The sequence below is a fragment of the Cyclospora cayetanensis genome, unplaced genomic scaffold, assembly GCF_002999335.1.
Source record: "Cyclospora cayetanensis isolate NF1_C8 unplaced genomic scaffold, CcayRef3 CcayRef3_contig_51, whole genome shotgun sequence".
Lineage (NCBI taxonomy): Eukaryota > Apicomplexa > Conoidasida > Eucoccidiorida > Eimeriidae > Cyclospora > Cyclospora cayetanensis.
The window spans coordinates 9,324-37,051 of NW_020312492.1; the positions used below are offsets into that span (position 1 = coordinate 9,324).

The 27,728-nt window shown below is 56.6% G+C and overlaps 6 protein-coding genes across 6 annotated transcripts; 5 read left to right on the forward strand and 1 right to left on the reverse strand.

The window, feature by feature from the left end:
• The first annotated feature begins 652 nt into the window (after nucleotides 1–652).
• On the forward strand, nucleotides 653–3,686 carry LOC113146696 (antifreeze protein Maxi-like). The gene is given in 7 exon segments (XM_026334843.1): nucleotides 653–777; nucleotides 1,669–1,724; nucleotides 1,775–1,845; nucleotides 2,694–2,841; nucleotides 2,917–2,970; nucleotides 3,280–3,423; nucleotides 3,511–3,686. Coding segments are annotated over 7 exon segments (774 nt in total).
• A 1,282-nt stretch (nucleotides 3,687–4,968) lies between these two features.
• LOC34623586 (uncharacterized protein C4orf22 homolog) lies at nucleotides 4,969–7,333 on the reverse strand. The gene is made up of 4 exons (XM_026334844.1): nucleotides 7,229–7,333; nucleotides 6,912–6,954; nucleotides 6,275–6,578; nucleotides 4,969–5,221 (listed from the first exon to the last, which is right to left on the reverse strand). Exons 1-4 carry the CDS (start codon nucleotides 7,331–7,333, stop codon nucleotides 4,969–4,971), a joined length of 705 nt encoding a protein of 234 aa, XP_026190629.1.
• A 604-nt stretch (nucleotides 7,334–7,937) lies between these two features.
• LOC113146697 (DTW domain-containing protein 1-like) lies at nucleotides 7,938–10,705 on the forward strand. The gene is made up of 4 exons (XM_026334846.1): nucleotides 7,938–8,012; nucleotides 8,371–8,722; nucleotides 8,888–9,194; nucleotides 10,471–10,705. Exons 1-4 carry the CDS (start codon nucleotides 7,938–7,940, stop codon nucleotides 10,703–10,705), a joined length of 969 nt encoding a protein of 322 aa, XP_026190631.1.
• Nucleotides 10,706–13,655: 2,950 nt separating this feature from the next.
• LOC113146698 lies at nucleotides 13,656–17,528 on the forward strand (the record flags this gene model as incomplete). The annotated part of the gene is made up of 5 exons (XM_026334847.1): nucleotides 13,656–13,716; nucleotides 14,107–14,270; nucleotides 15,770–15,844; nucleotides 16,929–16,939; nucleotides 17,492–17,528. Coding segments are annotated over exons 1-5 (348 nt in total), but the record flags the coding sequence as incomplete, so codon positions are not given.
• A 24-nt stretch (nucleotides 17,529–17,552) lies between these two features.
• On the forward strand, nucleotides 17,553–18,179 carry LOC113146704 (uncharacterized serine-rich protein C215.13-like; the record flags this gene model as incomplete). Its single annotated transcript, XM_026334870.1, has 3 exons — nucleotides 17,553–17,723; nucleotides 17,809–17,912; nucleotides 18,098–18,179. Coding segments are annotated over 3 exons (357 nt in total), but the record flags the coding sequence as incomplete, so codon positions are not given.
• A 3,932-nt stretch (nucleotides 18,180–22,111) lies between these two features.
• LOC34624536 (antifreeze protein Maxi) lies at nucleotides 22,112–26,570 on the forward strand (the record flags this gene model as incomplete). Its single annotated transcript, XM_026334848.1, has 5 exons — nucleotides 22,112–22,256; nucleotides 22,485–22,711; nucleotides 22,852–22,906; nucleotides 25,706–25,789; nucleotides 26,440–26,570. Coding segments are annotated over exons 1-5 (642 nt in total), but the record flags the coding sequence as incomplete, so codon positions are not given.
• Nucleotides 26,571–27,728: the final 1,158 nt, after the last annotated feature.

The following is a 27,728-nucleotide window of genomic DNA, read 5'->3' on the forward strand; positions in this document are numbered from 1 at the left end:
CCCCTCCCCCAAGCTCCTCTCCCCCCGCTGGTCGAGCGTCTTGCGATCGCTCGCAGTCTTCTTCAGTAGCTCAGAGGGAGGAAGCCTCCAGAAACGCAGCGAACGCCAGAATACGGGGGGCCCCTCTGTCGTTCGTGTGCATCTTCCCGCCCGTGCGCCCCTTAGGGGCCCCCCCGAGATGATCACCGCCACCCCAGCGCAGCGCCACTTCCGAGGCGCCTCCTCTGCTCAGGGCCCCGAGGGGAGACCCCTCCAGGGGCCCCCCCCTGGGGGCCCTACACCGCCGCGGGGGCCCCCCCCGGGGGGCCCCCCGGGGGGCCCCCAGGGTCAGCCCTTCATGCAGCGGGGGCCCCCGGAGGCCCCGCCGTCGCAGTCTGCGGCTGCGTGGACGCCTCTCGGCTCGAGAACGCCTTCTGGAGGCTCTCTTGGAGATGCAAGTGGTGTACAGCCTCCAGCTGCGCTGCCTACGACTGTAGTCGCATCTGCTAAGGCTTCTCCCGTGCCGCCTCTGCCCTTGGGAAGCGTGTTTGACCACCACCGGCTGCCTCACGAGCAGGTGCAGCAAGTGCAGCACACGCAGATGCACATGCAGCAGCAAGTGCAGCACACGCAGATGCACATGCAGCAGCAAGTGCAGCACACGCAGATGCACATGCAGCATGCAGAGGAGGCGTCAGGGAGGCTTCGGTCGTCGCGTGGAGGGGGTGCCTTGAGGGATGAGGCTGCCGTGAAAGTTTCCCGACGGGAGTCAGCAGCGAGCAGCTTTGCGGATAGACTGCAGGAGGAGCAGCCTCCTTCTCTTGTGCAGCCGCCGCAGCCTCCTCAGCCCCCTTTGCAGGCTCAGCAGCTGCCTTTTCGGGGGGGTAAGCTGCCTGCCTCTCACTCAGGAGCTGGGCCGGCAACTGCGTGGCTGGAAGCTGCAGAAGCTGCCCGCGTGCTGCTGCAGAACATGCGCCTGCCTTCGGCGACAGCTGATGACGAGAAGCAGCAGCAGACGCAAACGCAGACGCAGCAGATGCAGCGTGGCGGAGGCGCTCTCCCCCGTCTCCCCAGCCACCAGGCGGAGGAGCATCGGGCTGTTGCCGCTTTGCAACAACAGCTTCATGGTCAGGAGATCCGGCTCCGAAAGGAAATCGAGACTTTGCGTCTCGAGAATGCAGCGCTCAGACAGCAGCTGCAGCCGCAGCGGCAGCAACAGCAGCAGCAGAGGTCACGCCTGCCGGAGGGGGAGGCTTCGCAGCTGCAGCAGGAGCAGCAGCAGCAACTGCAGGAGCTGAGACAGCAGCTATTCGAGCAGCAACGACAAGTGGACGCGCGGTGTCGACAGCTCGAGACGCAAGAGCAGCAGCTAGAGGAGCAGCGACAGCAGCTAGAGAAGCAGCGACAGCAGCTAGAGGAGCAGCGACAGCAGCAAGAGAAGCAGCGACAGCAGCTAGAGGAGCAGAAGCAGCAGCTAGAGGAGCAGAAGCAGCAGCTAGAGGAGCAGAAGCAGCAGCTAGAAAAACAAAGACAGCAGCTAGAAGAAGAGCAGGACCGATGCCGCAAGGTTGCTGCTGCTGCTACGACTTCCCTCAGCAGCAGCAACCTTGCAGCATCGCTTCGAAAGCTGCAACAAGAGCTAGCACGCATTCGACAGCAGCACGATGCAGCCCTGCAGTGTCTTGACAGCTCAGCAAGTGCAGCGGATGCAACAGCCGCAGCAACGGCGGCTGCCGCAGCAGCAGGTCAAAAGGCGTTCGATGACATGAGCAGCTTGATAGAAGACATGCAGCAGCAAGAGCAGCAGCAGCAGCAAGAGCAGCAGCAAGAGCAGCAGCGGCATCCCCGCTTTCCCCAGCCGCTGCTGCAGCCGGGAAGCCCGTGCAGCAGCGTTGCATGCAGCACACGCGCTCGATCAAGGCGCAGCAGTGTTGTCAGCAGCAGCAGCAGCAGTTGCATGTCTTCCATGTTGAATGCAGTGCAGCGCATGCAGGATATATACACGCGAGCGACTGCAGCAGAAGCAGCAGCTAGGCAGCAGCAACACGATACCAGGCAGCTGAATCGCAGCAGTTTTTCTGCCCTCTCCTCACGTTTCGCAGCAGTTCCTACTTTACTTGCAGCCACGCAGCCTACAACTCCAGCAACTCCTTCCCAGCTCAGGTAGGCGTTGCTCTGGCTCACCCTACTCTTCTGCTGCTGCTGCCGATTTTCCTGCTGCACCGGTGGGTAGCGCTTTTCCTCTGGCCGCTTCAATGGCCTTTCGAAACAAGTGCTTTTTCCGTCTTCTTGCTCATCTTGTGCCTCCTTGGTAGCGCAAAAAGTGCAGTGTACCAGCATGTAGCCGTGGCAGTAGCGTCCTGTGAGCTGCTGTCTCTCTGCTGGTGTTGCCTGTTCGCCTCCTTTAGTTGTTGTTATTGTTATTATTGTTGTTATTGTTGTTATTATTGTTGTTATTATTGTTGTTATTGTTGTTATTATTGTTGTTATTGTTATTATTGTTGTTATTGTTGTTATTATTGTTATTATTGTTATTATCATTGTTGTTATTGTTGTTGTTATTATTGTTGTTATTGTTGTTTTTATTGTTGTTTTTATTGTTGTTATTATTGTTATTGTTCTTATTATTGTTGTTATTGTTGTTATTGTTGCATCGAGCTGCTCTACATGCTGTGCGTGTTTGATGACTGCAGCGTTGAATCCATTCCCAGAAGCGCTCAAACGCCTGTCGCTCGCTTCTGGGGAACTCATCATCCGCTGCTGCAAGCACCGTTGCCTCCACAGCAACAGCAGCAGCAGCAGCAAGCACCTTTGCCGCCACAGCAACAGCAGCAGCAGCAGCAGCAGCAGCTTTGGGAGGCAGTGCCATATTCATCTCAGTCCGTTTCTGTGTCTGGCGGGGAGCCGTCAGGCAGCCTTGTTTTACACAAAAAACAGGAACAAAGTCAGCAGCAGCCGCCGAGTCTGCAGCAGCAGCAGCAGCAGCAGCAGGTAGTAGTAGAGCAAGAGCAGCTGCACGACCCCACACCGACTTCGGGGGTGTTTGCACCGCTGCGGCAGAATCAAGTTTCTACAGCAGCTGAAACTGTTGAGGCACTGCAGGATGTAGCAAGCAAAGAAATGCTTTCACCACCCTTGGCTGCACAACAAAAGCAGCAGCAGCAGCAGCAGCATGAACTGCTGCAGCAGTCATTTGTGTGGGAACGAAGAGCTCCCGCGCAAAGCGTCTTTTCAGCAAGCCCCCTAAGATCGTCTTTTGGTCCTAATTTTCCTCCCGTGATGCCTGATCAAGCGCAGCAGCAGATCGCAGTGCAGCAAGAGCAGCCGCAGCAGCAGCAGCAAGAGCAGCCGCAGCAGCAGCAACAAGAGCAGCCGCAGCAGCAGCAACAAGAGCAGCCGCAGCAGCGGCACCAAGAGCTGCAACACCAACCGCCGCAGCAGCAGGCTCTATTGAGAAAGCAGCATAGCCACGAGCGACGCAGCGACCTGTCTTCTTTGTGGGGAGGCGGTGATGCTGAGGATTTCTGGAAGTACTCGCAGCGGCAGCAGGAGCTGCATCCTCATTCTAAGCCGCAGCCGCTGCACAGGAAGCTGCAAGAGGACAGCAGACGCAGCAGTGCACGAACGATAGACGAGTTTTTTGCCTGAGTGCTTTCGGAGTAGGCTTCCTCCGTGAGGAGTTTTGGAGGGCTTTTTGGAGGCCTTAAGGGCATACAGTAAAAGAAGGAGCGCCAAGAGGCGTTTCTGAAATCCTCTAGTCTTTACTTCTGGGAACTGCCTTCAGCAGTGGTTGCGTGTGTGGGTGGCGTAACGGCCAGAGCAGAGATCCCTGGTGTGCTTGCCCCTGCATGCAGGGTGGCCTTTTAGCCGCATAGGGGCAGGCAGGCCTCCTTCGTAGAAAAGGCGGTGCATGCACGAGGTTACACGCACTGAAAGTTCCCTATTTAGCAGAAGGAGTAAATCACTAGAGTAGGTACCGGGGGCGATAACCCCTGCTGTCTCACGCCTACTACGGCACACACGCGAAAAGGCCTTAAGAGCTGGCTGGTGAACGAGATCCCAGCACTGCGCCTCCTAGCGTGCCGTGTCGAGCCCTCTGTTCGGCGTTCGTCAGCGTATGCAAGGCCAGTGCATGCACTTTTGGTGCATAGATAGGCGTATCAAGGTCGAAGTGCCGCCTGCGCACATCTGTTGACGACAAGGAGTCTGTGGAGCTCCCTTCTAGGGGGATGCTGGGAACTCCTTTTCGGCTCCTGCGCATCTGATAATTATAGCGAGGCGGCCCAACACGTGCGCGACCTTCTGCGTACGTGCACGCTGCCTATCGCTACTTGTATTTTGCAGGAGAGTGTGTCGCACCAAAATACTGCGGGCATCAACACATAGGACTGCACCGCGCCGTCAGTACGCAGGCATGCATGCGCCTACGCATTGCGTGTTCTGTGGAGGAGAATTTATCTCTCGCTTCGCCACAAAGGCTGACGCTACGGCGGCCTCCCGCTGCGGGAGCGTCCATGTGCACAAAGCGCTTTAAGAGGCAGGCGAGAACAGATGCGGCGCAGGAGCAATTTTCAGGTAGTGCAGTCAGTGCCATCCGCAGCAGTGGGCCGAGAGGCCCCCCACCCCCCGTGTCATCGCAGCTGAGAAGGGGAAGGAAAAACGACTGGGTTCGTCCTTCGCTTTAGCGCCGAGATGCTGCTCCTTCGGCGACATCCTAAGCCTCTCCTGCCCGACAGTGGTGCTCACAGGAGCACCACCAGACGAGTCTCTTCGACGATCTGCAGGGCACAGCTGTCTTGCTGCCTCGCCCTTCAAGCTCCTGCTGGCAGGATGCCAGGAGCCTCCTGCAACGTGCGTTTCCTGGAAAGAATGAGTCTTCAGTTCTGGAGGACTGCTGCGGAGCGTGGAAACGAAGCGGAAGCCCTCCGTGACACACGGCGTGTCTGAGCTGCATGCTTGTCGGGAACGGGTAGATACGGGTGTTGGGGTTTATGACTTCTTCCTGCAGGTGTGATCGTAAAAGACGAGATGCAGCAGTTCTTCCGTTTCTACTTCAGTGCGCTTCGTGTTGTCTCCTGGGGGGCCCCCAGGGTTCGGATTGATGAGCTTCCTGTCTCTTCTGTGCCGGAAGAGCATTCCAGAACCCTCCCCAGCAACGACAAGAAAGTCTGCACTGTCTCTAGAGAGTAGGACCTTGGTTGCCCAGTTGTAGTACGACAAATCGCTGGCCCTTGGCAACAGTCTACGCAAACAGAGGCTCACAAATAGCAAGCAGAATGCGACTACGGACGGCCTTCTTCGGATCTGCTGATGACGTTTTATGCTCGGAAGAAGCGCAGCGCACAGGAAGCGCAGCGCACAGCCTTGTGGGGGGCAACCCAAAATTCGAAAGGAAATACAATGCTTCGCCGTACACCACAAAACTCTGCACGACCGTTGAAATGCAAGCATGGATGCAATGCGTACATGCATATATACAATGCCTAAACACACACACATCCAATGCATGCATAAATCCATACTATGCATACGTACATATACACAATGTCTGCATACATACAATGCATACATGCAATGCATACATACATTAGCCCACGTGCTTGACACACACAGCTGCCTCACAGCAACGCATACAGCCAGTCGTAAAGGCAGACAGACGGCTCTCTGAAGACATCCAGTTGCATGGATTGCTGCATACAGTCTGGAGAGATGCAGAGTTGGGTGTGCACGAATATTTCTTTAGGAATATTGGTGTATCCGGTTGCGGAAGCGTGTTTAGCATCGAATTATGTGCTTCTGAAAGTTATGAGGGTGTCATTGCACGTGTGCAACTGCACAGTGCAGACAGATACGACGACTGCGTTTACTCTTCGGGTATACCGACTCAGCTACACTTGAGTACTCTCAACTGCACTACTTCTATTTAACTACGAGTTAGGAGCCTTTCAATCAATCAGCTTGTCCTCCTTATATATATGTACCGCGAGAGTCCTGCTACCTAGCTCGATTCACCAAGACGCAATAATGGCGTCTGCATGCATGTGCGCTAGATGCTATGCGCGACTAGTAGTTGTGTATACTTGGGGTACCTAGAGGATGCAGCTACACGCACCGTGGCTGGCCCTCGCTCCTGATATTCATGACTTTGCGAGGCTCCAGCAGGAGAAGAAGGGAATTCTTTGAGAAGCACTCGAGAATTTTGGAATTAGTTTGAATAAGTGTGTGGCTCTAAGTGTTTCCCTACAGAGGACATTGATGGAGTGTCACATAGAAAATGAGAGAGACAGACACTTACTTCTTTTTTCCAGCAAGGATATCCGGGAAGTCTGGCGCCTTCAATCGGTCTGCCAAGTCGATGTAAGCGCTGATTTCCAGACCCTTGGCATTCATGTGCCTGATGAAGATGATAGTAGAGAGAGATCCGCAACGGATAAGTTCTTCTCGCGCTGCCACCTGCCGCAATAAGACCGAAGAAGTCGCTGGGCATGCAACAAAGGCTGGCAAAACAACCCTAGGGCCAGGCCCCCGCTTTTCCGAGCGCTGTTGCTCGTCTAACGCTTCCGCTTTTGAATAGAACTCCTCCCGAGACAAAACAGTGCCTGCAAGCCCAGCGAACGCAGCGGCTCTTTCATGGCGGCTGCAGCCTCGGCAGCACGTACAAACATGCAGGCCAGACCGCAGATACCGAGACGCAGAAAGGCTCCTCAGGTTGAGGGCCCACACGCACGCACAAACTGTCAACAGAGCAACTGCTCATGCATGGAGGCGTGAGCCGCAGTGACTTCGCTCTGCTCCGCCGGCCCTCAGAAGGAGGTGCGTGCATCGTGCATACGTACACTTTACACGCGCACAATACCTGCATGTATAATCTTGCACGACACAAATACACACACGGGAATACAGCACGGAAGTCACGTGTTGCGCGTGCTGACCCTTGAGGCAGCCTATTTCTACCAGCTGACGAGCGAGCTTCTCCTGAGGCGCCGAGAGAGACATGCACAGAAATCGCAAGCTCTGCAGCGCGAACTAGAAACCATCTCGTGCTTGCTGCAGTTGAGCCCTCTTCCCCCCTATCCCTCCTGTATCCATCGTCCTCAACATTTCAGACTGTCAACCGCCTTTTCTCTGTATTTCAAAAGGCGCGAGAGCGTGCAACATGAGAGAGATAAGACTCTACAAAAGACACGCTGCCATACGGCGTGTTTCTGTGAGGGTCCCCAGTTGTGCCACACTGGACGCAGCCACGTACATCAGGAAGGTGCAGCCGGTCAGTCTCCGTGAGGAAAGAATCAAGGTAATCCTCGTAAGTTTCTGCATGGCGCAAATCTTCCTCGAGAGCTCCGGTGCTCGTCATTTTTTCAAAACTCTAAGACCTAGATGTTTCCATGCCAAGCGGCCTACGGGAGCGACGCCAGCTGACGCCACGCGTGTGTCAACGGCTGCGCACGCGACTAACTATAAGGGGTGTGCAGTCTGAGATCTGGAAGCCTCATGAGAATCGCGTTAATCCGACTGTAAGTACATACGGCTGCAAGCGCTTCCCATACCGTATACCTCAGCGCCACGTCACTGACACGCCTCCCTACAGTAGTACCTCGCACGGCTGGTGCCCTAGATGGTTTTGACGCTCGGGGAGGTGAACAGTGCGGCTTTCTTTTATCTAGAGAGCTCGAGTTTGGGTATGAGCGAAGCTCCCGCCCTATCGTTCGTTGCTTGCGACGACTTCCAGACTTGCTTAATGCAGTGACAGACCTCTTGGAAGCGCGCAGGATAGCGCTCCTCAGGCAGCAGCCTTCACTGAATACTCTGCTTCTCTGTGTGTGTGTTTATGCGTGTGTATGAGAGGGTTCCCTGGCCGCCTTCCCTGCATGCACGAGGCAGTCGAGGGAGTGCGGGGGAGTGTCTTCGTAGCGTTCAGTCTAAGAAGTTCTTCAAATTGAGAATTCTAGGAGGGAAGTATGTCCGTTATGCCTCCCCTATACGCTCCAACTGTTTGCCTAAAAGCCCCAAGCGCACTCCAGGCGGCCCTGCATGCTGGGAGGGGGCCCTCGGGGGGGCCCCATGGGGCCCCCCCGAGGGCCCCCTCCCAGCGAATCACGGAAAGTGTGCAAAACGCGTCGTCTAAGCTGCGTGAAGTGCAGGACTGCGCCCTATGGCGGCACACGCATGTGTGCCTCGCCTTCTTGAAGGCTTCACGGCTAGAGTTCAGGAGGTGCATGCGCCTGGGGAATGGGATTCCTCGTGCGTCGTCGCGTGGACGTTGAAAGCCTCTGCCTCGACTGGGCTGCCGTCGAGAGGGTCTTGCAGGATGGAGAGGAGCAGTTCTCTGATGGGGGGGGCCCCCGGGGATGCCCCGGGGGCCCCCCCGCTGCCGCAGGCGTAAACGCAGAGGCTGAAGACTACACCCCCCTCCTGCCGGATATCCAAGGGGCGAGAGCGCCTTCTACGTGCAACGGGGGGCCCTCTTCGGATCCCCCGCCGAGGAGACGCAGCGAGTCAGCAGTTGCGGGAAGGAGGCGCTGCTGTGGAGGCTGTGGTCGCCAGCGTGCCTTTTACTGCAGCAGCTGCTGCTGCCTCGTTCTTTCAGAAGCAACAGCAAGCCACGTTCCCCGAGTTGCCTTGCCCTTCCGCCTGCATGTCGTGAGGCATCCCAAAGAAAAAGCGGCAAAGTCCTCTGCTATTCCGCTGCGCCTCCTGGCACCCAACGACGCGGTGCTCTACGAGGTTCACGGGAGTCTCCTCAGCGAGATTTTGCCGAGGCAGCAGAGGGGGCAAGAGGCGGCAGCAGGCGCATCGAAAAAGAGCAAGAAAAACGCGGCGGAGGGGCCCCTTACAAGAGTAGAGACAGCAGCGACTAGCTGCACTGCGCGATCTCTCCAGCGTGACTGCCCGCAGTTTTTCCCCGAAGGCACTCGAGTATGGGGGGGGCCCTCGGGGGGGCCCCCAAGCCCTTGGGCTTCTAGGAAGGGTGTCGTGTTGCTGCTGCCCGAAGAAGGGGCCCCTCCGGCGTCACGCATTCGTTGGGAAGAAATCACAGATGTCGTTGTTGCAGACTGCACCTGGTACCAGGTTCCAGGAATGCAGAAGCATCCAGCGCTAAAGGAGCTTCCCCGCGTTCGGCTGGATGGTCAGGGAGGCGCCTTCTGGAGGCGTCACAAGGGGGGGCCTCCCGAGTTTCTTTCCTCGGCTGAAGCCGTCTACTTGCTTCTCAGAGAGTATGACTGCCGCATCAGAGCGACACGCGCATCTCCGTATGTGCCGAAGGGGCTGCTGCCGTCACCTGTCGCTTGTTGTGCCCGTGACGAAGGGAACGCTGCTCGAGCTGCGCAGCCTGCAGTGCCCCCGCTGTCGGCTGCTGCAAGTGCTGCAAGCCATCGGGAACGAGACCTTTGCCTCCCTAGCCATGAGCACCGAAAGCAGCAGCGTGTGCCTCTGGCGCCTCCTCTCAGCGCGTCTGAGACTGAAGCCTTGTGGAGGCAGTATGACGGTCGCTATGACTCGCTGCTCTTCTTCTTCGTCCTCAACCGGAAAGCTATTGAGCAGTCGAAGGCTTTCAGACACAGCAGGGAGACGCCCCACACAAAACCGCTCTCGGGGGGTCTGTCTTGCACCTGATGAGGAACCCTGCGACTGGCCTTCTCTAAGTGCGTCGCAGCGTCTTGAGAGGCACTGCTGTACGCTCAGAACTGCGCGAAAGGCTGTAGCGTTTTTGCCGCCACGCAAAAAAGAAAATCTCCCAAACAGAAGCACGTAGAGAGAGCTCCTGCGCGAATCACTCTCCCAAGTCCGCGCGTTCGTTAGGGGCTGCACGGGCTGCTGTGTGCTGCTGCAGAGAATGTGTAGTTCTCCGCGAAGGCTGCCTGAAACTAGCGGCTGTTCGCTGGTAGCTTTGCGGCTGTTCGCTGGTAGCTTTGCGGCTGTTCGCTGGTAGCTTTGCGGCTGTTCGCTGGTAGCTTTGCGGCTGTTCGCTGGTAGCTTCTGATGCCGTCGCCGATAGTCGAGGGCGTAGTAGGAGGACTCCAAGCTAGTTGTTCGTCCTTCGCGCGAAGGCACGGCGCCTATAGGACCGCCCCTTTCGACCGGCAGGCTGTCAAAGCCGAAGGCGAGCTTCGTGCAGTAGCATCAGCAGAGGCAGCAGCGCGGAGAGCAACCGTATCCTCCCTGTTAACGTGGTGGCAGCAGCAAGTCCGTATCGGCAGAACCCTCACCGTCCGTGTCTCAAACACCAAGGCCATCCTAGTGACACTAGGGGAAAGCGCAAAGCAGGGTGCGCACTGTGTTAGAGGTCTCCTTTTTGGCTGCCTGCGCGTCATGAATTGGAAGATCAAATCGCATGTGGCTGTGCGTCTTTTTTGACGTGCATGCGTAAACTTACGCCACTCGACTGCCTGCGCGCTGAACGAGGCAGCACGGCTCACGCGTGATGCGCTGGGAGAGGCTCTATGGCTAGCTGCAGTGTGCCCTCCATCAAGCCCGCGGAAGGCTTTCGAGGAGGGATGGAGGGTCTGCCCCCCTCGGTGCCGCCGGTATCTCGTCAGCTTCGCACGAAAAAGAAAAATTCGAAACAGTTGTGCTTCCGACCGCCCCCTGTTTATGTACTGAGGCACATCTCCGAGGACGTCGATCAAATCCTCCCTACAGCGGACAGCGTAAAACTGCTGAGCGCCGCGTGGTTGGTGGGTGTGCGCACACGTCTCACCACCACCCTCCCCAGAGGAGGCGTTAATCTATCCATAGCGCGGGGCCCCTCCCGACATGGGGGTAAGGTGTTCCTCTCCAGCTCCTGTTTCAAATCGTGCAAGACACAGGCATCCTCCCCCGTCTTGGAAAGAGGGGAAAGAGAAGGGGGAAAGCCTCGAATGCGGTTGCGGGGATGCGCCGTTGCGCCTGCTACAAAGTCTGCTGCTACGCCGTCTGAGGGATGCACAGTCTTACGCAAAAGAAGTCTGTGGCGGGCTTCCTCGATCTAGCAGTGTGCTTTTTGGTGTCTGTCTACCTGCCTGCCTGCCTGTCTCACGTTTACCTACTGTGGCCGATTATCTGCGCCTGGCACTTATCGCCTAGAGGGTTGCCTAAACTGCCTTCCGACGCTCTTGAGCATCGGTCCGTGAGGGTGAGAATGCTGGATGTCCGATTTTTTGCAGCACCGAATACCATGCTGCCAGGAAGCATGCCTAGAGAATGCGCGGTTGAATACAGCCACGGCTCACGGCACTCGCACACCCCCAATGTTCTTCAAGGGCCTCTACCTCCGAGAACCTACACCTGAACGCTAGGAAAGTCACTAAATTTTAAATCCTACGCTGTCTTCGTGTCTTCAGGCGCCGCCACTGTCTCTCATGAACGAGCCGTGGGAGAGGGGGAGGTGTTCGAAGTGACCCCTTCGAAGGGCACTCTCATCCGCCGTAGAGCAGTGTCCGGAGGCATCCCAATGATGTTTTTGAGGTAGTGCAAGCCAAAAAGACACCGCAGAAACTCTAGAAGCATCGCAACAAGCACTAAAATTCCTTTTGCAAGCCACAATCGACTCACGACCACTGAGCGCGCGTGACGTGCTGCCAGGTAGGCCCCCCATTTTTGCTGCTGCATACCCGCTTACAGAGCTCAAACATTGTTCTTAATGCGTTATTTATTACTGTCTATATGACTCCAAAAAGGGCGGCATGTCATCATCTGCACTGCTGCCAGCTGCTGCCCCTCTATACCACGAACACGACAGACCAAGCCGGCGCGGTGTGGTCTTATGGACTTGATGCTACTAATACCACTTGCGGGATCGCCTGAGCGGCGTGCCGCGCTTGCTTTGTCTTAGGATCTTTCATTTGTTCGCGCCAAGCGGCGCTTTTCTCTAAAGTTCACAATGATTCGTGGCTCTTTGCTTTCCACGCAATGGTTTTTTCAAGGCAAGCCCTCGCCACCCTCCAGCTGCTCTCTCGAGTGACTGAGGAGGGCACTCGACCATTTGCGCAGCCTGCTGGTTCCCCGCTCGCGAGAATGGCATTTGGCAACGCCTTTCGGAGCCAGCGACTCCCCAGTGACAAGCCAGAAGGGGGCAGCTCGGAGCCGCACTCAGCAGTGCATCCCAGCACCAAGCAACCCCCGAAAACGATAGGGCCCTCCCCCCGTTGGTCGTTAAAGGCGCAGATTACTCGCTGCTTCAGACCTCTGTATGGGGCTTACTATAAACTTAGGTGCCGTCTTGCGGCTAGAAGCCATCGTGAGCCGTGTGGCTGCGCAGAGGCCAACGCCCAACAACCCCTCGCCGGCGATCGCTCTCAGTGCATGTCAAGACAGGTCGAAAAGCCCGTCAAAAATATCGAAGGAAGCCAGCCTAAGGCCCCGCAAGAGACCTCTTTGGGTGCTTCCGAAGAACCACCGAAGACCTTCTTTCCCTTCGGCATGGGCATGCGCGCGGCGCTGCGGGCACCCACTTAGCACTGCAGACAAAGACGCAGCAACTCCTTCCTTCGCAGGAGGATTATTTGGCAGGCTACCGGTTCCCCTGGACGCCTAGGCCGTCTTTTAGAGCTTCATAAAGGCAGCGGAAGCTGTACAGGGAGAGCGGAGGCTTTTAGGGGTTCCTCAGGATTGGCCTTAGGCAGTGTGGCTCGGAGAAGCTCTTCGACAGAGTCAAAAGAGGCGTTGTTGGCATGTCTACAGCAGCACATGCGGAGCAAGGAGTTTTGAATCCCCCGACAGCCGGCCTTTACAGGTTGCAACAGCGGAGCTCCCTTCGAGGCAGGAGGCGCCTTATGGATTTAAGAAACCAGCCACTGCGGTTCCCCGCAAGTCTCGCGCTTCAGCAAAAGCCTCCTGAACAGAAGTTCTCCCTGAAAATGCAACAGCAGCGGCAGCGTAAATGTGTTTCTCCGCCTGACTAACGGCCCCTCATAAAGGCCCCTCCATTTGTGCCGAGTTGATAGGCCTTCGTGGATGCTCCCCTTCCTGCCCTCCTCTACCGGCAGCTAATAACACTCGCTTTGGGGTCGCTCCTTCCTTAAAGATATTGCAATGGAGCTCTTCTTAAAGACAGCCTTGCGCGGTTTTCTTTTGGGTTCGAACGTTTGCCCTTTTTCTCACACCCTAGTCGACCGCCCCGTTTGCTCTGACCCTTTTTCTATGTCAGTCTGTCTTTTTGAGCTCACTGTCTCCCAGTACCTTATGCTCCCTCGGCTTTCTCTCGGACGCTCGAAGCCGCAACACCCTCTGCACTTCCCGCATACTATCCCGCCAAAAGCTAGTCCTGGGAAGACATTTAGTTAGCTTCAAACCGAATACGGAGCTTCATGGAAAGCTCTGTCAAGTCTCTGCTCGAAGCGACTTTTTCCCCTGCCCGCCTCTTTGCCCTCTTCCAGCTCATAGTGCTCTGGCAAAGGGTGAGCGAAAAATAAATCAGAGTGTGTGGGTGTTGTTTAGCCCTCAAAGTGCACCCAGCATGCAGCCTTACTACACCGTTGCATAGTGGAGCCTGAAGCGCTTAACCGCACAGCGTCTACCGTTGTAGCGTTTAACTAGCTCCCCCTTCTCTCTAATGCTTCGCTCAAGCGAACGGCCAGATCAAAGAGTCAACTCTCAGCCTATCAGGAGCACATAGAAATAGAAGCTTTGTCTGACTGCTCGTATAACCTTTCAACCACGAAATCCTGCTACCTAGCTCGATTCACCAAGACGCAATAATGGCGTCTGCATGCATGTGCGCTAGATGCTATGCGTATCCAGTAGCTGTGCATGCTTGGGGTACCTAGAGGATGCAGCTACACGCACCGTGGCTGGCCCTCGCTCCTGATATTCATGACTTTGCGAGGCTCCAGCAGGAGTAGAAGGGAATTCTTTGAGAAGTACCTGAGAATTTTCGAATAAGTTTGCATTGATTCCGACGCATAGCGTCACCCTACACAGACCCTAGATGAAGCATACTCATACAGTAAGGCCTAGAGGTGTTGAAGGAGGCAACGCTCGAGCCAGCCAGCCTACAAGGCCCTCCAGATTTTCTAGTGTCTAAAGGGTCTGGGCATCTAGACAGCCAGTGCTTAGCGCCTCGAGAGGTCACTGCCTTCAAAAGCAGCAGACACCAAAGGGATGCAATAGGAAGCTGAGAGCCACGCTTCCCTTAGGGTCGGTATCAAGGGCTTGGCAATCTACCCGTTGCAGGAACTGATGAGAGGAGGTGCCTCGAAAGAGCACAGCCGCATAAAAAGTCGCAGGGCCATAAAGGCGCCCGTGCGAACGAAGTGTCTGCTCAATATAAGACACTCTCGAATCGGCAGCCAGCAGCTAGACCACAATGCGAGGTGCCTCACACACGTAGATGCCCATGCACAGATACACACATACATACGGTACACGCATACACATACACAGATGTACATAAAGACGGATACGCGTGCTCACATAGGTGCCCATAGATACACACACACACACACACATGCACAGATACTCATGCACATACAGATAGGTCTCTCAAAGCTACTCTAGGCTGGTCTGCCATACGTTGGCTTCCCTGCATCGCTTCAAGGAGGCGGCACTTAGAGGCGTAAGAGGGGGCGCGTCTGCGCTTGTGCGTGTTGCAAGGAACAGGTGTGGCCTGTGGCTGCCGCTGAGAGGGGTGGGCGAAGTCGTGTTGTGTGGTATTGCTGCTGGGGAGAGTGCCTGGTGCTATTGCTTGAGTATTCCACTAAAATCCCTAGAAGACACGAATAGACATGGGTGTTGGAGGCGTATTTTTGCGTTAAGGGCGCCACAGTCCGTCACATGGTCGGTGCCTCTCCTCCTACGGTGAGAGATGTGCAGACAGTGTGTGGCGTTAATTACGGTCTACGAATTTGCAAGACACCTTCTTGCGCATTCGCGCACACAGATTTTGACTATTGTCTCCTAAAGACGCTTTGCAAATGCGAACGAATAACACCTAAAACCTTCCAGCAACCAACCCTGAAAACACCAGTTTTCGAGTGACACGCTGGAGAGCGAAGAGGTCGGCCTGCCTCTAAGGCGAACGTGACGAGCTGTGCAGAGGATAGAAATCCATGTAGACGCTGCGGTGATGCTTTTAAGGAGGGATAGAGCATTTTAACTGCAACAACGCACTGTAGCTGCCCAGCGCGTAGGCAGCAGAGGCAGAAGCAACACATAAAGTGAGGTACACTTGTTATACACGCCGAGCATCTCTCCGCTTCCGAACACGGAGAGGTTCCGCAATGTTATTTTGCTGCTGCAGCGTTCAAACGGATATTTGTGCAGCAAGAGAAAGCGTCGTTGGCTGCTGCTGCTGCTAGACTGCTGCTAGACTGCTGCTGCTGCTGCATCGACGCACAGCAGCAGCAGCAGTTTAGCAGCAGCAGCTGCTGCAGCTGCAGCAAGAACGGCTGCATCATTCGCACGCCTGATTCTTTCTGAAAGGCCCCCAGGCGCACCGTGGCATTTAGAAGCTTCTGTATTTGACACCGTGAAATGCTTAGGAGGGCAGCAGCAGCGGCAGCAGCAGCAACGGGTAGGTTGCACTGTTTTGCTGCCGCTGCTCCTTTCTTGCGCTGCAGCGGCGGCTGCTACAGCACAAACAGCGGCAGCTCACCATGACAATTCTCATCTGGTGATGCTCTTTGCCCGCGCACATGACCCCACACCCGTTTGCTCTTGCCGCTGGCTGCTACAATTGCAACCCTTGAGCAGAAAAGCTGCTCCGCTGCGCGTTGCAGCAGCAGCAGCAGCTTCAGCAGCAGCGCCTGCTGCCCAATCAGCAACACCGGCAGCTGAGACGTATACAGACACCATATATATGCAGGAACGGTAGAAGACACGCATCGCCTCGCCTCACAATGAATATGCAGCAGCCACACCAGCAGCAGCAACAGCATCAACAGCAACAGCAACAACAGCATCACAACCACAATCAGAGGCTGTTGCAGCAGTTTGCGCAGCATCAGAATCAGCAGCAGCCTCCTGTGCAACAACAGCAGTTCTTGCAGGAGAAGGTGCTACAACAGCAGATGATGCACTGTCACACAATGCAGCAGCAACAGCCGCAGCGGCAGTCACAGCATCAACAACAACAGCAACTCAACACTCAACATCGAGGATCTTCTCTTTTTGTGGGTAGTAACCAACAGCAAATGCATCAGCAAAACATCCAGTATCATCAGCTGCAGCAACAAGCCTGCACCTCTTCGCCGCATGCACTGCAGCATCAAACTCATCATCCCTCAGCCTCATTGGTGACTTCCCAACGTCTTCAGCACCAGTCGCAGCCGCAAACGACGTGGCTGCAACACAATCCCTACAGGCAGCAGCAGCAGCAGCTGCAGCAGCAGCAACAGCAGCTGCAGCAGCAGCAACAGCAGCTGCAGCAACAACAGCTGCAGCAACAGCAGCTGCAGCAACAGCAGCTGCAGCAGCTGCAGCAGCAGCAGCTGCAGCAACAACAGCTGCAGCAACAACAGCTACAGCAACAAAGGCTGCAGCAACAAAGGCTGCAGCAGCAACAGCAGCGACAGCAGCGACAGCAGCTACAGCAGCTGCAGCAACAAAGGCACCAGCACAGAGCTTTGCAACATATGCAGCCGCTAGGATTTCCTCCTGCGCATGCATCAAGCACTTTGCCAGATGCGCATCGAAGTCTGTCTTCATCGACTGCTGTTGCTGCCAACGCTGCAGCAGCTGCTGCCGCGATGAGGAAGGCAGCAGCAGCAGCAGCTGCTGCTGCTGCTGTTAAGGGACCTACGGTTGTGCAGCACGCAGCAGCAGCAGCAGCTGCTAACGGGGTGGTAGTAGAGGCAGCAGCAAGAGCAGCAGCAGCAGCAGCAGCTGCTGCTGCTGCTGCTCAATCTGGGAAGCTACAGCCAGCAGCGATGCGAGCACCTCCTCCCTCAGTTGAAGCCGTAGCTGCACAATTGCCAGCAGCGAACGCAGCAGCAAAAGCAGCAGCAGCAGCAATACCCCCCCCACCAGCAGCAGCAGCAGCAGGAGCAACAGCATCATCGCTAGCACCATCATCACACTCAGCAGCAGCAGCAGGAGCAGCAACATCGTCGCTAGCACCATCATCACACCCAGCAGCAGCAGCAGCAGCAGCAGCAGCAGCAGCAGGAGGAGGAGCAACATCATCGGCAAAATTACAGCCCACGGCAGTATCCTCACCAGCTGCACAAGGTGTTGCTCCTCCTCCTGCTGCTGCTGCTCCTCCCCCTGCTGCTGCTGCTGCTGCCAGCTCTGCTGTCCATACACCTGCACCTGGCAGCACATGCGAGCAGCAATCGGCTCGTCTTCTGTCTATTAGGCTTGCGTCTGCGTGGCAGGCAGCAGCAGCAGCAACAACACAATCCCCTAAAGGTGCAGCAACGGCTGCGTCTAACACAGCAACACTTCTCCCCGATGCGGATACCGCCCCTGCCATCGCTTCTGATAGTTCGCTTGCTGCTGCTTTTTCTACTGGACCTGCAGAAGGAGCATCTGCAGGAGCAGAAGGAGCATCTGCAGGAGCAGAAGCAGCATCTGCAGGAGCAGAAGGAGCACCTGCAGGAGCAGAAGGAGCATCTGCAGGAGCAGAAGCAGCATCTGCAGGAGCAGAAGCAGCATCCGCAGGAGCAGAAGGAGCACCTGCAGGAGCAGAAGCAGCATCTGCAGGAGCAGGAGCAGCATCTGCAGGAGTAGAAGTAGCATCTGCATCATCTGCAGCATCATCATCTGCAGCATCAGCATCTGCAGCATCAGCATCTGCAGCATCAGCATCTGCAGCATCAGCATCAGCAGCATCTGGTAATAGGCAGCGCAGACGTACAACGCGATTGACTCTCCGCAGGCGAAGAAAGGCTACCCATGTGGCAGCTGAGGAAGATGAACGCCAGCAAGAGTGGTATGATGCTGCAGCAGATGAGCATCACGAGACACAGGAAGATGACGTGCAGCAGCAGCAGCAGCAGCAGCAGCAGCAGCAGCCTGTTTCTCCGTATGAGCACAAGGCAGGTGCCCTCGTTCAGTCGCAGTCGCAGCAGCAGCAGCAACAACAGCAACAACAAGATGTGCAGCAGCAACAGCAGCAAGAGATGCATCGTGTGCGCTTGCGGGGAAGAGTAATGCCACCTGTCCCTCCTCGTGTTACTAGGGCTGCTGCTGCATCTCGTAGTAATAATAATAATAACAACAACACCACCAATTGCAATAATAGCAGCAACAGCAGCAGCAGCAACAGCAGCAGCAGCAACAGCAGCAGCAGCAACAGCAGCAGCAGCAACGCCTGCAGTCATAGTGCCACCAGCAGCAACTGCAATACGAATAATAATAATAATAATAATAATAATAATAATAATAATAGCAGCTGTGCAGCAGCGGCAGGCGAAAGCCCTTTTAGTCCGCGATGTTTGATCGACTGGTCTCGACATCAGCAGCAGCAGCAGCAGCAGCAAGACAGCACATTGCCGCAAACAGCTGAAGGGTGGGATGCTCTTCTTGGCACTTCTCCCACATGTGTGGTGGCTGCTCATTTGGAGGCAGAGACAGCTGATCATGTGCTGTTATCGCTGCAGCAAATGCAGCAGCAGGTGCTGCTGCTCAGCGAAAGGGCGGATCCTTGCGGTGCTGCAGTCGTGGCTTTGCTGATTGATCCAGAGGCTGTGGCTGCTGCAGCAGCTGCTGCGGAGGAGCCGCTGCTGCCTGAGGAGACACGCTTGATGCGGCTGACGCTTCAGGAGGTAGAAGATCCAGATGAGCAGCAACACCAGCAGCCTCCCCGAAAAGCCGTGCACTGTCGATATGCGAAGCAACAGCAGCAGCAACAGCAGCAGCAGCAGCAAAAGCTGGCAGCAGCAGAGGAGGGAGCGACTGTAGAAGCAGGAGGAGCAGAAGCTGCGGTGGAGGCAGCAGCAGCAGCAGCAGCTAGCCGTTGCAGGCGCATATCTACCGCAGGGGAAGCAGCTGTTTCTATTGGGTTTTGTCAAGACTGCTCTTCAAGAGAGGCGTCAAGCGTTTTTACGGGGGGAAGTTTGAGGGTGGGAGTTTCCGAAAGAGGCGCAGCCTCTGCAGCAGACGCTTTGTCTAAGCAGACGACAGCGGCTGCGCTGCCGCATGTGCACGCAGACGAGTCAGCAGCAGCACAGACAGGCAGTTCTCGATTGCCAAGTGAGGCTGCCGTGCTGCTGCAGGCTGCCCAGCGGCTTAGTCCTGCGCGCATGCAGCTGCTGCTGAAGGTTGCGGAGCAGCTGCAGCAACTGCCTCACTGGGAGCTAGATGATCTCACGTGGATGTTGGAGCTGGAGGCTGGCAGCGGCAGCAACAAAAGGACGGATAGCAGCACTCACAAGGTGTCGTCTGTGCTTTCCTGCTCGATGGTGGAGGCTGAAGGCAGCTCCAGCAAGGCGTCAGCTGCACTGCAGGGTAGCAGCAGCAGCAACAGCAGCAACAGCAGCAGCAATAACAACAGCAACAGCAGCAGCAATAACAACAGCAACAGCAACAGCAGCAGCAACAACAGCAGCAACAGCAACAGCAGTGACCAGCACGGCTTTTGTTATTTGGCGAAGCCTTGGCAGCCTGCGCTGTTGGAGCGGCTGTTGATGGGGGGGAGCTACGCGGCTGCTGCTGCGGGAGCAGCAGAATTAGAGGCGGAGGCGCAGCAGCAGCAGCAGCAGCAGCGGAAGAAGCAGAAGGGGGAGAAGCGACTGCTGCACGAGATGCTGAGGGGTGTGGGGGGTCGTTTGTGCGATCTTGACGTGCCGCTTCCCTCTTTTCTGCTGTCAAGACCAAGTCGCGAGGCGCATGCAGCGGCGGCGGAGATGTGGCAGCACATTTTGGGAGCTGGAGGGGATTGCGTTGGCAGCAACGTGCTGTATTGCCAGCAGCAGCAGCAGCAGCGGAAGAAGCGCAGGATCCTCGCTGCAGGGTTGCCCCCTCCCTGCGCCGACTTGTGTGCCTCTCTTTCGGGAGGGGGTTCTTTGCATCAGCAGCCGCATGCGCATCTGCAGCATTTGCACATACTGCAGCAGCAGCAGCAGCAGCTTGCGGATTGGGGGGCTGATGGTCAGGCAGCTCCAGCAGGGTGCACAAGTGGTGCGGGGGGGGGTGCTGCTGGAGGTGTGGGTGCAGGAGGAGGCAGAACGCGCTTCAGAGCGGCTGCTGCGCACGAGGAGTGTACTTCGCAGATGCGGTGGCATCGACCAGCTGCAGCAGGAGAGGGAGCGACTCCTCAGGGAGCGAGCAGCAGCAGCCGCGTAGGGGGGGGCGCGACGGGGGGAGTTGGGAGTCATTCTCTTGGCGGCAGCAGCTCGAGCTGCTGCAGTCGTGTCTTTCGGCAGATCGACAGCAGCCTCGCGGGAGTTGAGGGGGGCACCTACGATGCGGAGAGCAGCGCTGTAGGCTGTCGCTTTCTGAGTGTGTACAACAGAGAGCTGTGCAGCCGTGTGGCTGCTTCTACCGACGTCTTGCTGCTGCCCGTGCAGCAGCAGCAAGAAACAGCCTTCCAGCTACAGCTGCAGCAGATTCAGCAGTACAGCGAGGGCGGATGGCTGCGCCCTCTGCATCACCTGCAGGCAGAGCACTACACACCCTGCTGTCACCAGAGTGCAGCTCTTGCAGTGTCTACGCAGCTCCTCGATGCCTTTGGTCTCCAGCGTCTGCCTCCCTCGAAAGCGAATCGGAAGCTCAAAGAACCGCGCAGCGGTCCAGCGGCTTGGGGTGTACAGGTGTGTGTGTTTTCTTGTAGAGAGAGACACTTTGGCAAGGCTTTTCTGCCACGTCTGCCTGCTGCCTCCCGCAGAAAAGGCGCCTCGGGAAGGCGCTGTCGCCTACTGCTGCGAGGCAGGCTGCAGTAGTCGGCTGTCGTCGTGTCTGCAGTCGCCAACGTCGCGAGCTACCTCTTTCGCGTCTAAAGTCTGTGTCTGCCAGCATGCACGCATGCATGCATGCTGGCGCTACTGCCGCTTTTTCTGCGCTTTTTGTGCGAATTCTGCGTCCTCTTCGTGCTTTTTGCCGTCCCTCTGCACATCCACCCCCCACCAATTGCGCCTTTTTGCGGAGAGGGAAGGAACGCGCAACACACCCGGCCTTGTAGGCATGCAAGCATGCATGCATGCTTGCATGCCTTCAAAGCCCTTTTCATGCAGCGGATGGATGTGCTGCCTGCCTCTGCATGCACGCCTGACTGCCTGCTTCTGCGTGCGTGCATCTCGCTGTCGCTGCGTCTTCAGGCGTGGTTCTCCCTGTGTCGGAGGGCAGAGCTGGATTCGTTCTTCTGCAGCGAGGCACTGGCCTTTCCAGCGCCTCTCATGCTGCGCATCGCCAATGCAGAATTCCGCTTCCTGCTGCGGTGGGGATGCAGTCCGCAAAGCAGCAGCAGCAGCGGCGGAGGAAGCAGCAGCGGAGGAGCAGCCGTGCAACTGGGTCTAGCCGCAGCAGAGGCAGCCGCTGCAGCAGCAAGGCTTCCAGAAGGGCAGCGACCGCAAACACCAGGCACGGAATTCGACTATCTCGCCGCATTCAAACGCACTGTGCGTCTGTACAAGGCTCAGAACCCTCCCGTTGTCAAGACGCAGCAACAGGAAATCAACTACAAGCGAAGTAAGGCCAAGAGCAGGCGCAGAGACAGTCTCGCTGCTGTCTCGCAGCCTCCCACACGCCGAGCCAAGCAGGGGCATGAATGCCGTTCTTCCTCTCTGCCGCATCTACTCGCGAGGTTTCTAGTGCTCACTTTTTGTGTCTGCTCATCTTCTTGATGCACCTGTATACGCCTGTCTCTGTCTGTGTGTCTGTCTGTCTGTCTGCCTCTCTTTCTTTCTCTACGTCCATCGTTCTTCCCGTCTCTCTGTCTATATCCATATCTATATATATCTGTCTATATATATGCATATGTATATCTGTCTATATATATATATGTGTGTGTGTGTGTGTGTCTATATATACATATATATGTATATCTCCCTCTGTCTACATATAGTGCTCTATATTATCTGTGCCTTTTGCCTCATTTGATTCTTCCTTCTCGCCTCCTTTTCCTCGAGCTTTTGTCACCCGTGCCGTGCGCGGCTGTTGCATGCGCATGTGCGTGTGTCTCCTACAAGAATTTTTGCACGTCGCTGATTAATAAGAGACGCTTGACACCGCAGCTTTCTGTGTGGAGAGGGTGCTCTGCATGTGTGTTGCAGGCGCAATGGCGTTTGTTCGCACGCCTCTCTTCTTTTTGCATTCGCCGTTTGTTTTTCACGCGAAGCTTCTTGCGAGGGCAGCCGCTGCTGCGCGCGTTCCGAGAAGTTTAGGCCTTGCCGATCGCGTGCTTCTCGACAGCGAGACAGAATGTGGAAGCCTCTCTACTGCTGCTGCAGCAGCGGCTGCTGCTGCTTCCGCGGCTGGAGGAGGAGGAGGGGGAGCAGCAGCAGCAACGACAGCTGGGGGAGGCGGGGGGGTCAGACTTTGCGCCTCCGCCGAGGGATCGCTTGCTGCAGCATCTGCTGCTGGTGCTGCTGCACCTGCTGCTGCCGGTGGTGCCTCAGAGCCAGGCCCAGAGCTATCTTCCTCCTTCGCAGCGCACTTCCCGACAGACACTGCGGCGTTGCCAAAGCAGCAGCAGCAGCAAAAGCAGCACGAGCCACACCAGCAGTTGGCGAGCTGTGCAAGAAGCGGCGAGGCTGCCACTGTCTCCGCCTTCGCCAACAGCAACAACAACACCAACAATAGTGGGGCCTTTTTAGGAGGCGAGCCAACTCGCTTGCGGCTCAAATGCTTCGGTGCAGCGTCAGGAAATGTCGCCTCGGTGCTCTCTTCCATGACAGAGCAGCACCAGCTGCAGCTGCAGCAGCAGCACCAGCTGCAGCAGCAGCAGCAGGCGTCTTTGGGCGTAAAGCAGGAAACGGCCTTGGGGAGCGATGGGGAGCAGCAGCAGCAGCTCCTGCTGCAGCAGCAGCAGCTGCTGCTGCTGCAGCAACAGCCGCAGCAGAAGCGAAGGCGCGTTATGCGACGGCGACTTGTAGACTTCTCTGAAGACGCTGCCTTCGCGGCAGCTTTTGCTGCAGATGCAGCTGCAGCAACAGCTACGAAAAGCGGCGGGGTGGCCGCTTCTCCCCTCCCTAGGGAGGCGTTCTTCCACCTGGGAAGCTGTGCTGCAGCAGCCTTTCCACGGTATGTTTGTGGAGGCATTGACAGGAACGCCCAACTGAGGAAGAAGCGTTTTCGCGTCCATGTATGTAGAGGGCCTGCTGCTGCTGCTGCTTACTACGCAGTCAGTCGCCGCAACAGCACGTCAGTCGCCCCTGCAGCAGGCTCAGTGGCGAGCTCTCTTGCTTCTGCCTCACCAGCGTCTGCCCTTGGCGGTGCAGTCTTTGCGAAGACGGCGCTCGAAGGCGGCACAGCACTGCCTGGCGGCGAGTGGGGATCGCAGCAGCAGCAGCAGCAGCAGGGCAACAACAGCAGCAGCAGCAGCAGCAGCTTGTGTGGTGGCGCCAGCAGCAGAGGGGGCAGCAGCCGGATGGCGCGCCAGGTGGAAGTCGAAGAGTTTGCGGAAGCAGAGATGCTGCTGTCTGCAAACAGTCAGCAGCGCATCGATCAGGATGTCTCCAAATTTAGACTGAGGCCTCTCGTGGAAGCTGTGCATAGAACTCAGGCTCTTCCGCAGAGTCTGCAAGCAGGTAAGGTGTCGCGGAGAGCGCGCTGCTGTTGCTTTTGCTCTGGACGCTGCCCACCTTCTTTGCTGCTAAAAGGCGGGCATGCAGACAGACAGGCAGGCAAGCAGCGGAGGGCGTGTGGATGGGTGCATGGAGGGCGTTGCTGCTTGCTTGGAAGTCACATTTTGCATGCAGAGAGGGCTTAGATGCACCGACGTCAGAGAAAGAAGGGGTGGCCGCTGATTGGGTGGTGATGGTGGGGTTGTGGTTATGGTGGTGATCCTGGTGGTTGTGATAATGGTGCTGTAATTATTTTGATAATGATGGTGGAGGCATAATGGTGCTGTAATTATTTTGATAATGATGGTGGAGGTATAGTGATAATGATGGTGGAGGTATAGTGATAATGGTGCTGTAATTATTTTGATAATGATGGTGGAAGTACATTGATCATGGTGCTGTAATTATTTTGATAATGATGGTGGAAGTATTGTGAGAATGATGGTGGAAGTACATTGATAATGGTGCTGTAATTATTTTGATAATGATGATGGAAGTTGAGTGATAATGGTGCTATAATTATAGTGATAATGGTGCTGCAATTATTGTGATCGTGATGGTGGATGTATTGTGGGAATGATGGCGGAAGTATAGTGATTGTGGAAGTACAGTGACAATGGTGCTATACTTCTAGTGATAATGATGATGGAAGTAGAGTGATAATGGTGCTATACTTATAGTGATAATGGTGGTGATCTGGGTGGTGGTGACCAGGGTGGTGGTGACCAGGGTGGTTATGGTCGGTATCGTGATGTTTGGCGTGCAGGCATGAAGCTTCAAGTGGCGTTTTCTTTGGAGGACGGGGGGTGTATTGCATGGTGGGATGCTGAGGTTGTTGCTGCTCCACCGGAGCACATGCAGCCGCAGCAGCAGCACCAGCGCCTTCACGTGTCTTACTGGATAGATGATGCGACACAACACGTATGTCTTGCACCGCTGTTGGTGTTTCTGCTGCTGCTTGTGCTGCTACGCATGATTGCTGTTGCTGCTACGCATGATTGCTGTTGCTGCTACGCATGATTGCTGTTGCTGCTACACATGATTGCTGTTGCTGCTACGCATGAATGCTGTTGCTGCTACGCATGATTGCTGTTGCTGCTACACATGAATGCTGTTGCTGCTACGCATGAATGCTGTTGCTGCTACGCATGAATGCTGTTGCTGCTACGCATGAATGCTGTAGCTGCTACGCATGAATGCTGTAGCTGCTACGCATGAATGCTGTTGCTGCTACGCATGAATGCTGTTGCTGCTACGCATGAATGCTGTTGCTGCTACGCATGAATGCGGTTGCTGCTACGCATGAATGGGCAGCTGCGCCTGCGCTTCTGAGCGTGGTGCCTCCGTGACGCCGCGTCTGTGGTGTGGTGTACTGTCGCGTGTTGGTGCTGCAGCGAGCCGAGGTGGAAGTTCGAAATTTTGTGCCTCCCAACGTGCCAGTGACAGAGCCTCGCAACGGCTGCTGGCGTCTTCGCCCGACTCCGGTGATGCCACGACGACCTCGTGGCGAGGCAGACGGACTGGGGGGGGGGACCACTGGGGGGCATGCATGCATGCAGCAGCAGCAGCAGCAGCAGCAGCAGCAATTGGGGCTGGCGCGTCACACCGATGTGTGGCCAGGCGCAGTTGTATGTGTGGCTGTGGAGGGGGGCAGCTGGGAGCTGCATGATGCGTTGGTTTTGGACGTTTTGACGGCTCCTTCTTGCAGTTGCTATGCGCGCAAGGATGCTTCGCGGTACAAAGTCTCGCCACACCAGGGGGCAAGTGGCGGTTGCAGCAGCCTCAGTGGCAGTGGCAGCAGCAGCAGCAGCAGCAGGCAGCAGCAGCAGCAGCTCGCCTTGCGTCCAATGCAAGGGCGCCGTCAGGCGCAGGGGGTTGCTGTTGTTGGCGTGCGACTCTTTTACTTTACGGATGGATTCGTGGAAACGACAAGTGCCTGGTGCTGTCGATATCGACTCAACTACGATGTGCATCCTCAAGACGCGTTGCACGTGCTGCTGCAGCAGCTATGGGTATGGGTGGTGCCTCGGGTGCTGCCGCTCCCGGAGAAGTTTGCTGCTGCTTTCGAGGAGTACCAACAGCGGCAGCAGCAGCAGCAGCGGCAGCCGCAGCAGCAGCAGCAGCCGCAGCCGCAGCAAGACGCGCAGGCGTCTCCAGAGCACCATGGGCCTGTAGGAGGAGCTCCGCAGCAACCCCACCAACTCGCGCAGCAGCAGCAGCAACAGCAACAAGAACACCAACTCGTGCAGCAGCAGCAGCAACAACACCAACTCGTGCAGCCGATGAAGCGATCAGCTCGCTGTCGGACGGCAACAGGCGCTGGTGCGTCTGCTGCTGCAGTGGAGGCTTCGCCCTCCGTCCTCACGAAAAAGGCTGCAGCTGCAGCTGCAGCAGCAGCAGCAGACATCGGGTGGATTTTCGACATGGCGACGCGACTGCGACTCTCCCCAACGAGTGCTGCCTTCGCTCGCAACGCCGTTTTCTATATTCCCATGGACCTGCAGCTGCTTCCAACCGTCTTTTCCGTAGCGAGTTACTGCAAGCGGCGACGTGGGAGGCCTCCCCGAGCCGCCGCTGCTGCCGGAGCAGCAGCAGCAGCAGCTGCTGCTGCTGCTGCTGCTGCGCAGCAAGCGGCTGCGGGAGGAGACGGATCCGGGGCGTCGGCAGCAACAGCCGCTGCAGCAGCAGCAGAGCAGAAGCAGCAGCAGGCTCCCATGTTCGCGCCAGGCGTTGTGGAACTGTTGCAGCCAGATCTAGACATGCAAGCGCTCATGCAAGGGCGCTGGAGTGTACGGCCTCTTGAGTGGGCGTTTGCTGTAAGGCGGCACTTGCGGCAGAGGCACTTGGGAGTTTACAGGAAGCTCAAGGATGCACAGACTTCCGCTTCGCCGCAGCAGCAGCACAGCCAGCAGCACCAGCAGCAACAGCAGCAGCAGCACCAGCAGCAGCACCAACAGCTGCACCAGCAACAACAGCTGCACCAGCAGCAACAACAGCCACAGCAACACACGCCGATTGCCGTCGCTCCAGGAAGTGCTCCGATGACGCACCAGCAGGATAGCAGCGTTTCTGCCCCTGTGAAGCGCTTTAGAACATCCAGACACCAGCAAGCAGCGGCAGCGGGAGGAGCGAAAGCTCCTACTGCTGCTTCAACCACCGTCGCTGCAGCGGCGCCAGTAGCAGTAGGTTCCTCAGCAACACGGCCTGTGTCTCCGCGCAGCAGAAGCAGCGGCAGCAGTGGGGCAGCTGCCTTGCCAGTGGAACGCAGCAGCAGACGCGAGCGCTGCGCGCGTTCAGCAGCAGCAGCGGCTGGAAATCCTTTGTCTGGAGGGCAGCCGTCGGCAGGGGTGTTGGCAGCATCAGCAGATGCCGTGGAAATACCCCTCCCTTTTGTAGACGGCTGTATTGCGTTTGACTGGCGCAGTGAGGGCAGAGACTCAGACACTGCCGTTCCGTCTCCGACGGGAGCAGCTGCCACGTCTCCTGTCGCGGCAACTGCCTCGGGAGGTGCTCTCCTCCCTTCATCTCCCGCTGCAGGAGGGGCAGAAGCAGCAGCAGGAGCAGAAGGAGCAGTTGCCAAGCCGTGGCAGGATCAGCAGCAGACGGGGGCATCCGATGCCGCGTCAGTGACGGGAGGCATTGTTGACGTAGTGGCACCAGCTGTCGCAGGTGGGAATTCTCCGCCCTCTGCAGCTCTTGCCAAGGAAAACACGTTCTCTGCTGCACTGCAGCAACCCCCCGCGAGCAGCAGCAGTGAAGGTGCTTGATGATGGATGGGCTTCGTATTCCTACAGTCTCGCGTGTCTCTGGCGTGGCCTCTCGCGCTCTGAGAACCTCTGCTGCAGCACTTTGCTGTCTGCCGTAGGGGCAGCAAGTATGTAAAAACTCCTTCCTGCTGCAGCAGAAGCAGCAGCCTCTAAGGCTTGCTGCGTAGGTGGGTGCTGTCCTCAAAGACTTTAAACTGAGCTTCGCCAAAACATCCTGTAACTCCAGAGTTTTAACTACACACACTCAGATGCATACAAACAAATAGACAAATAGACAGGCGTACATCCATGATACACACACACGCAGTACCACCTCCCTATCTCTTGATTCACGCATCTCTTT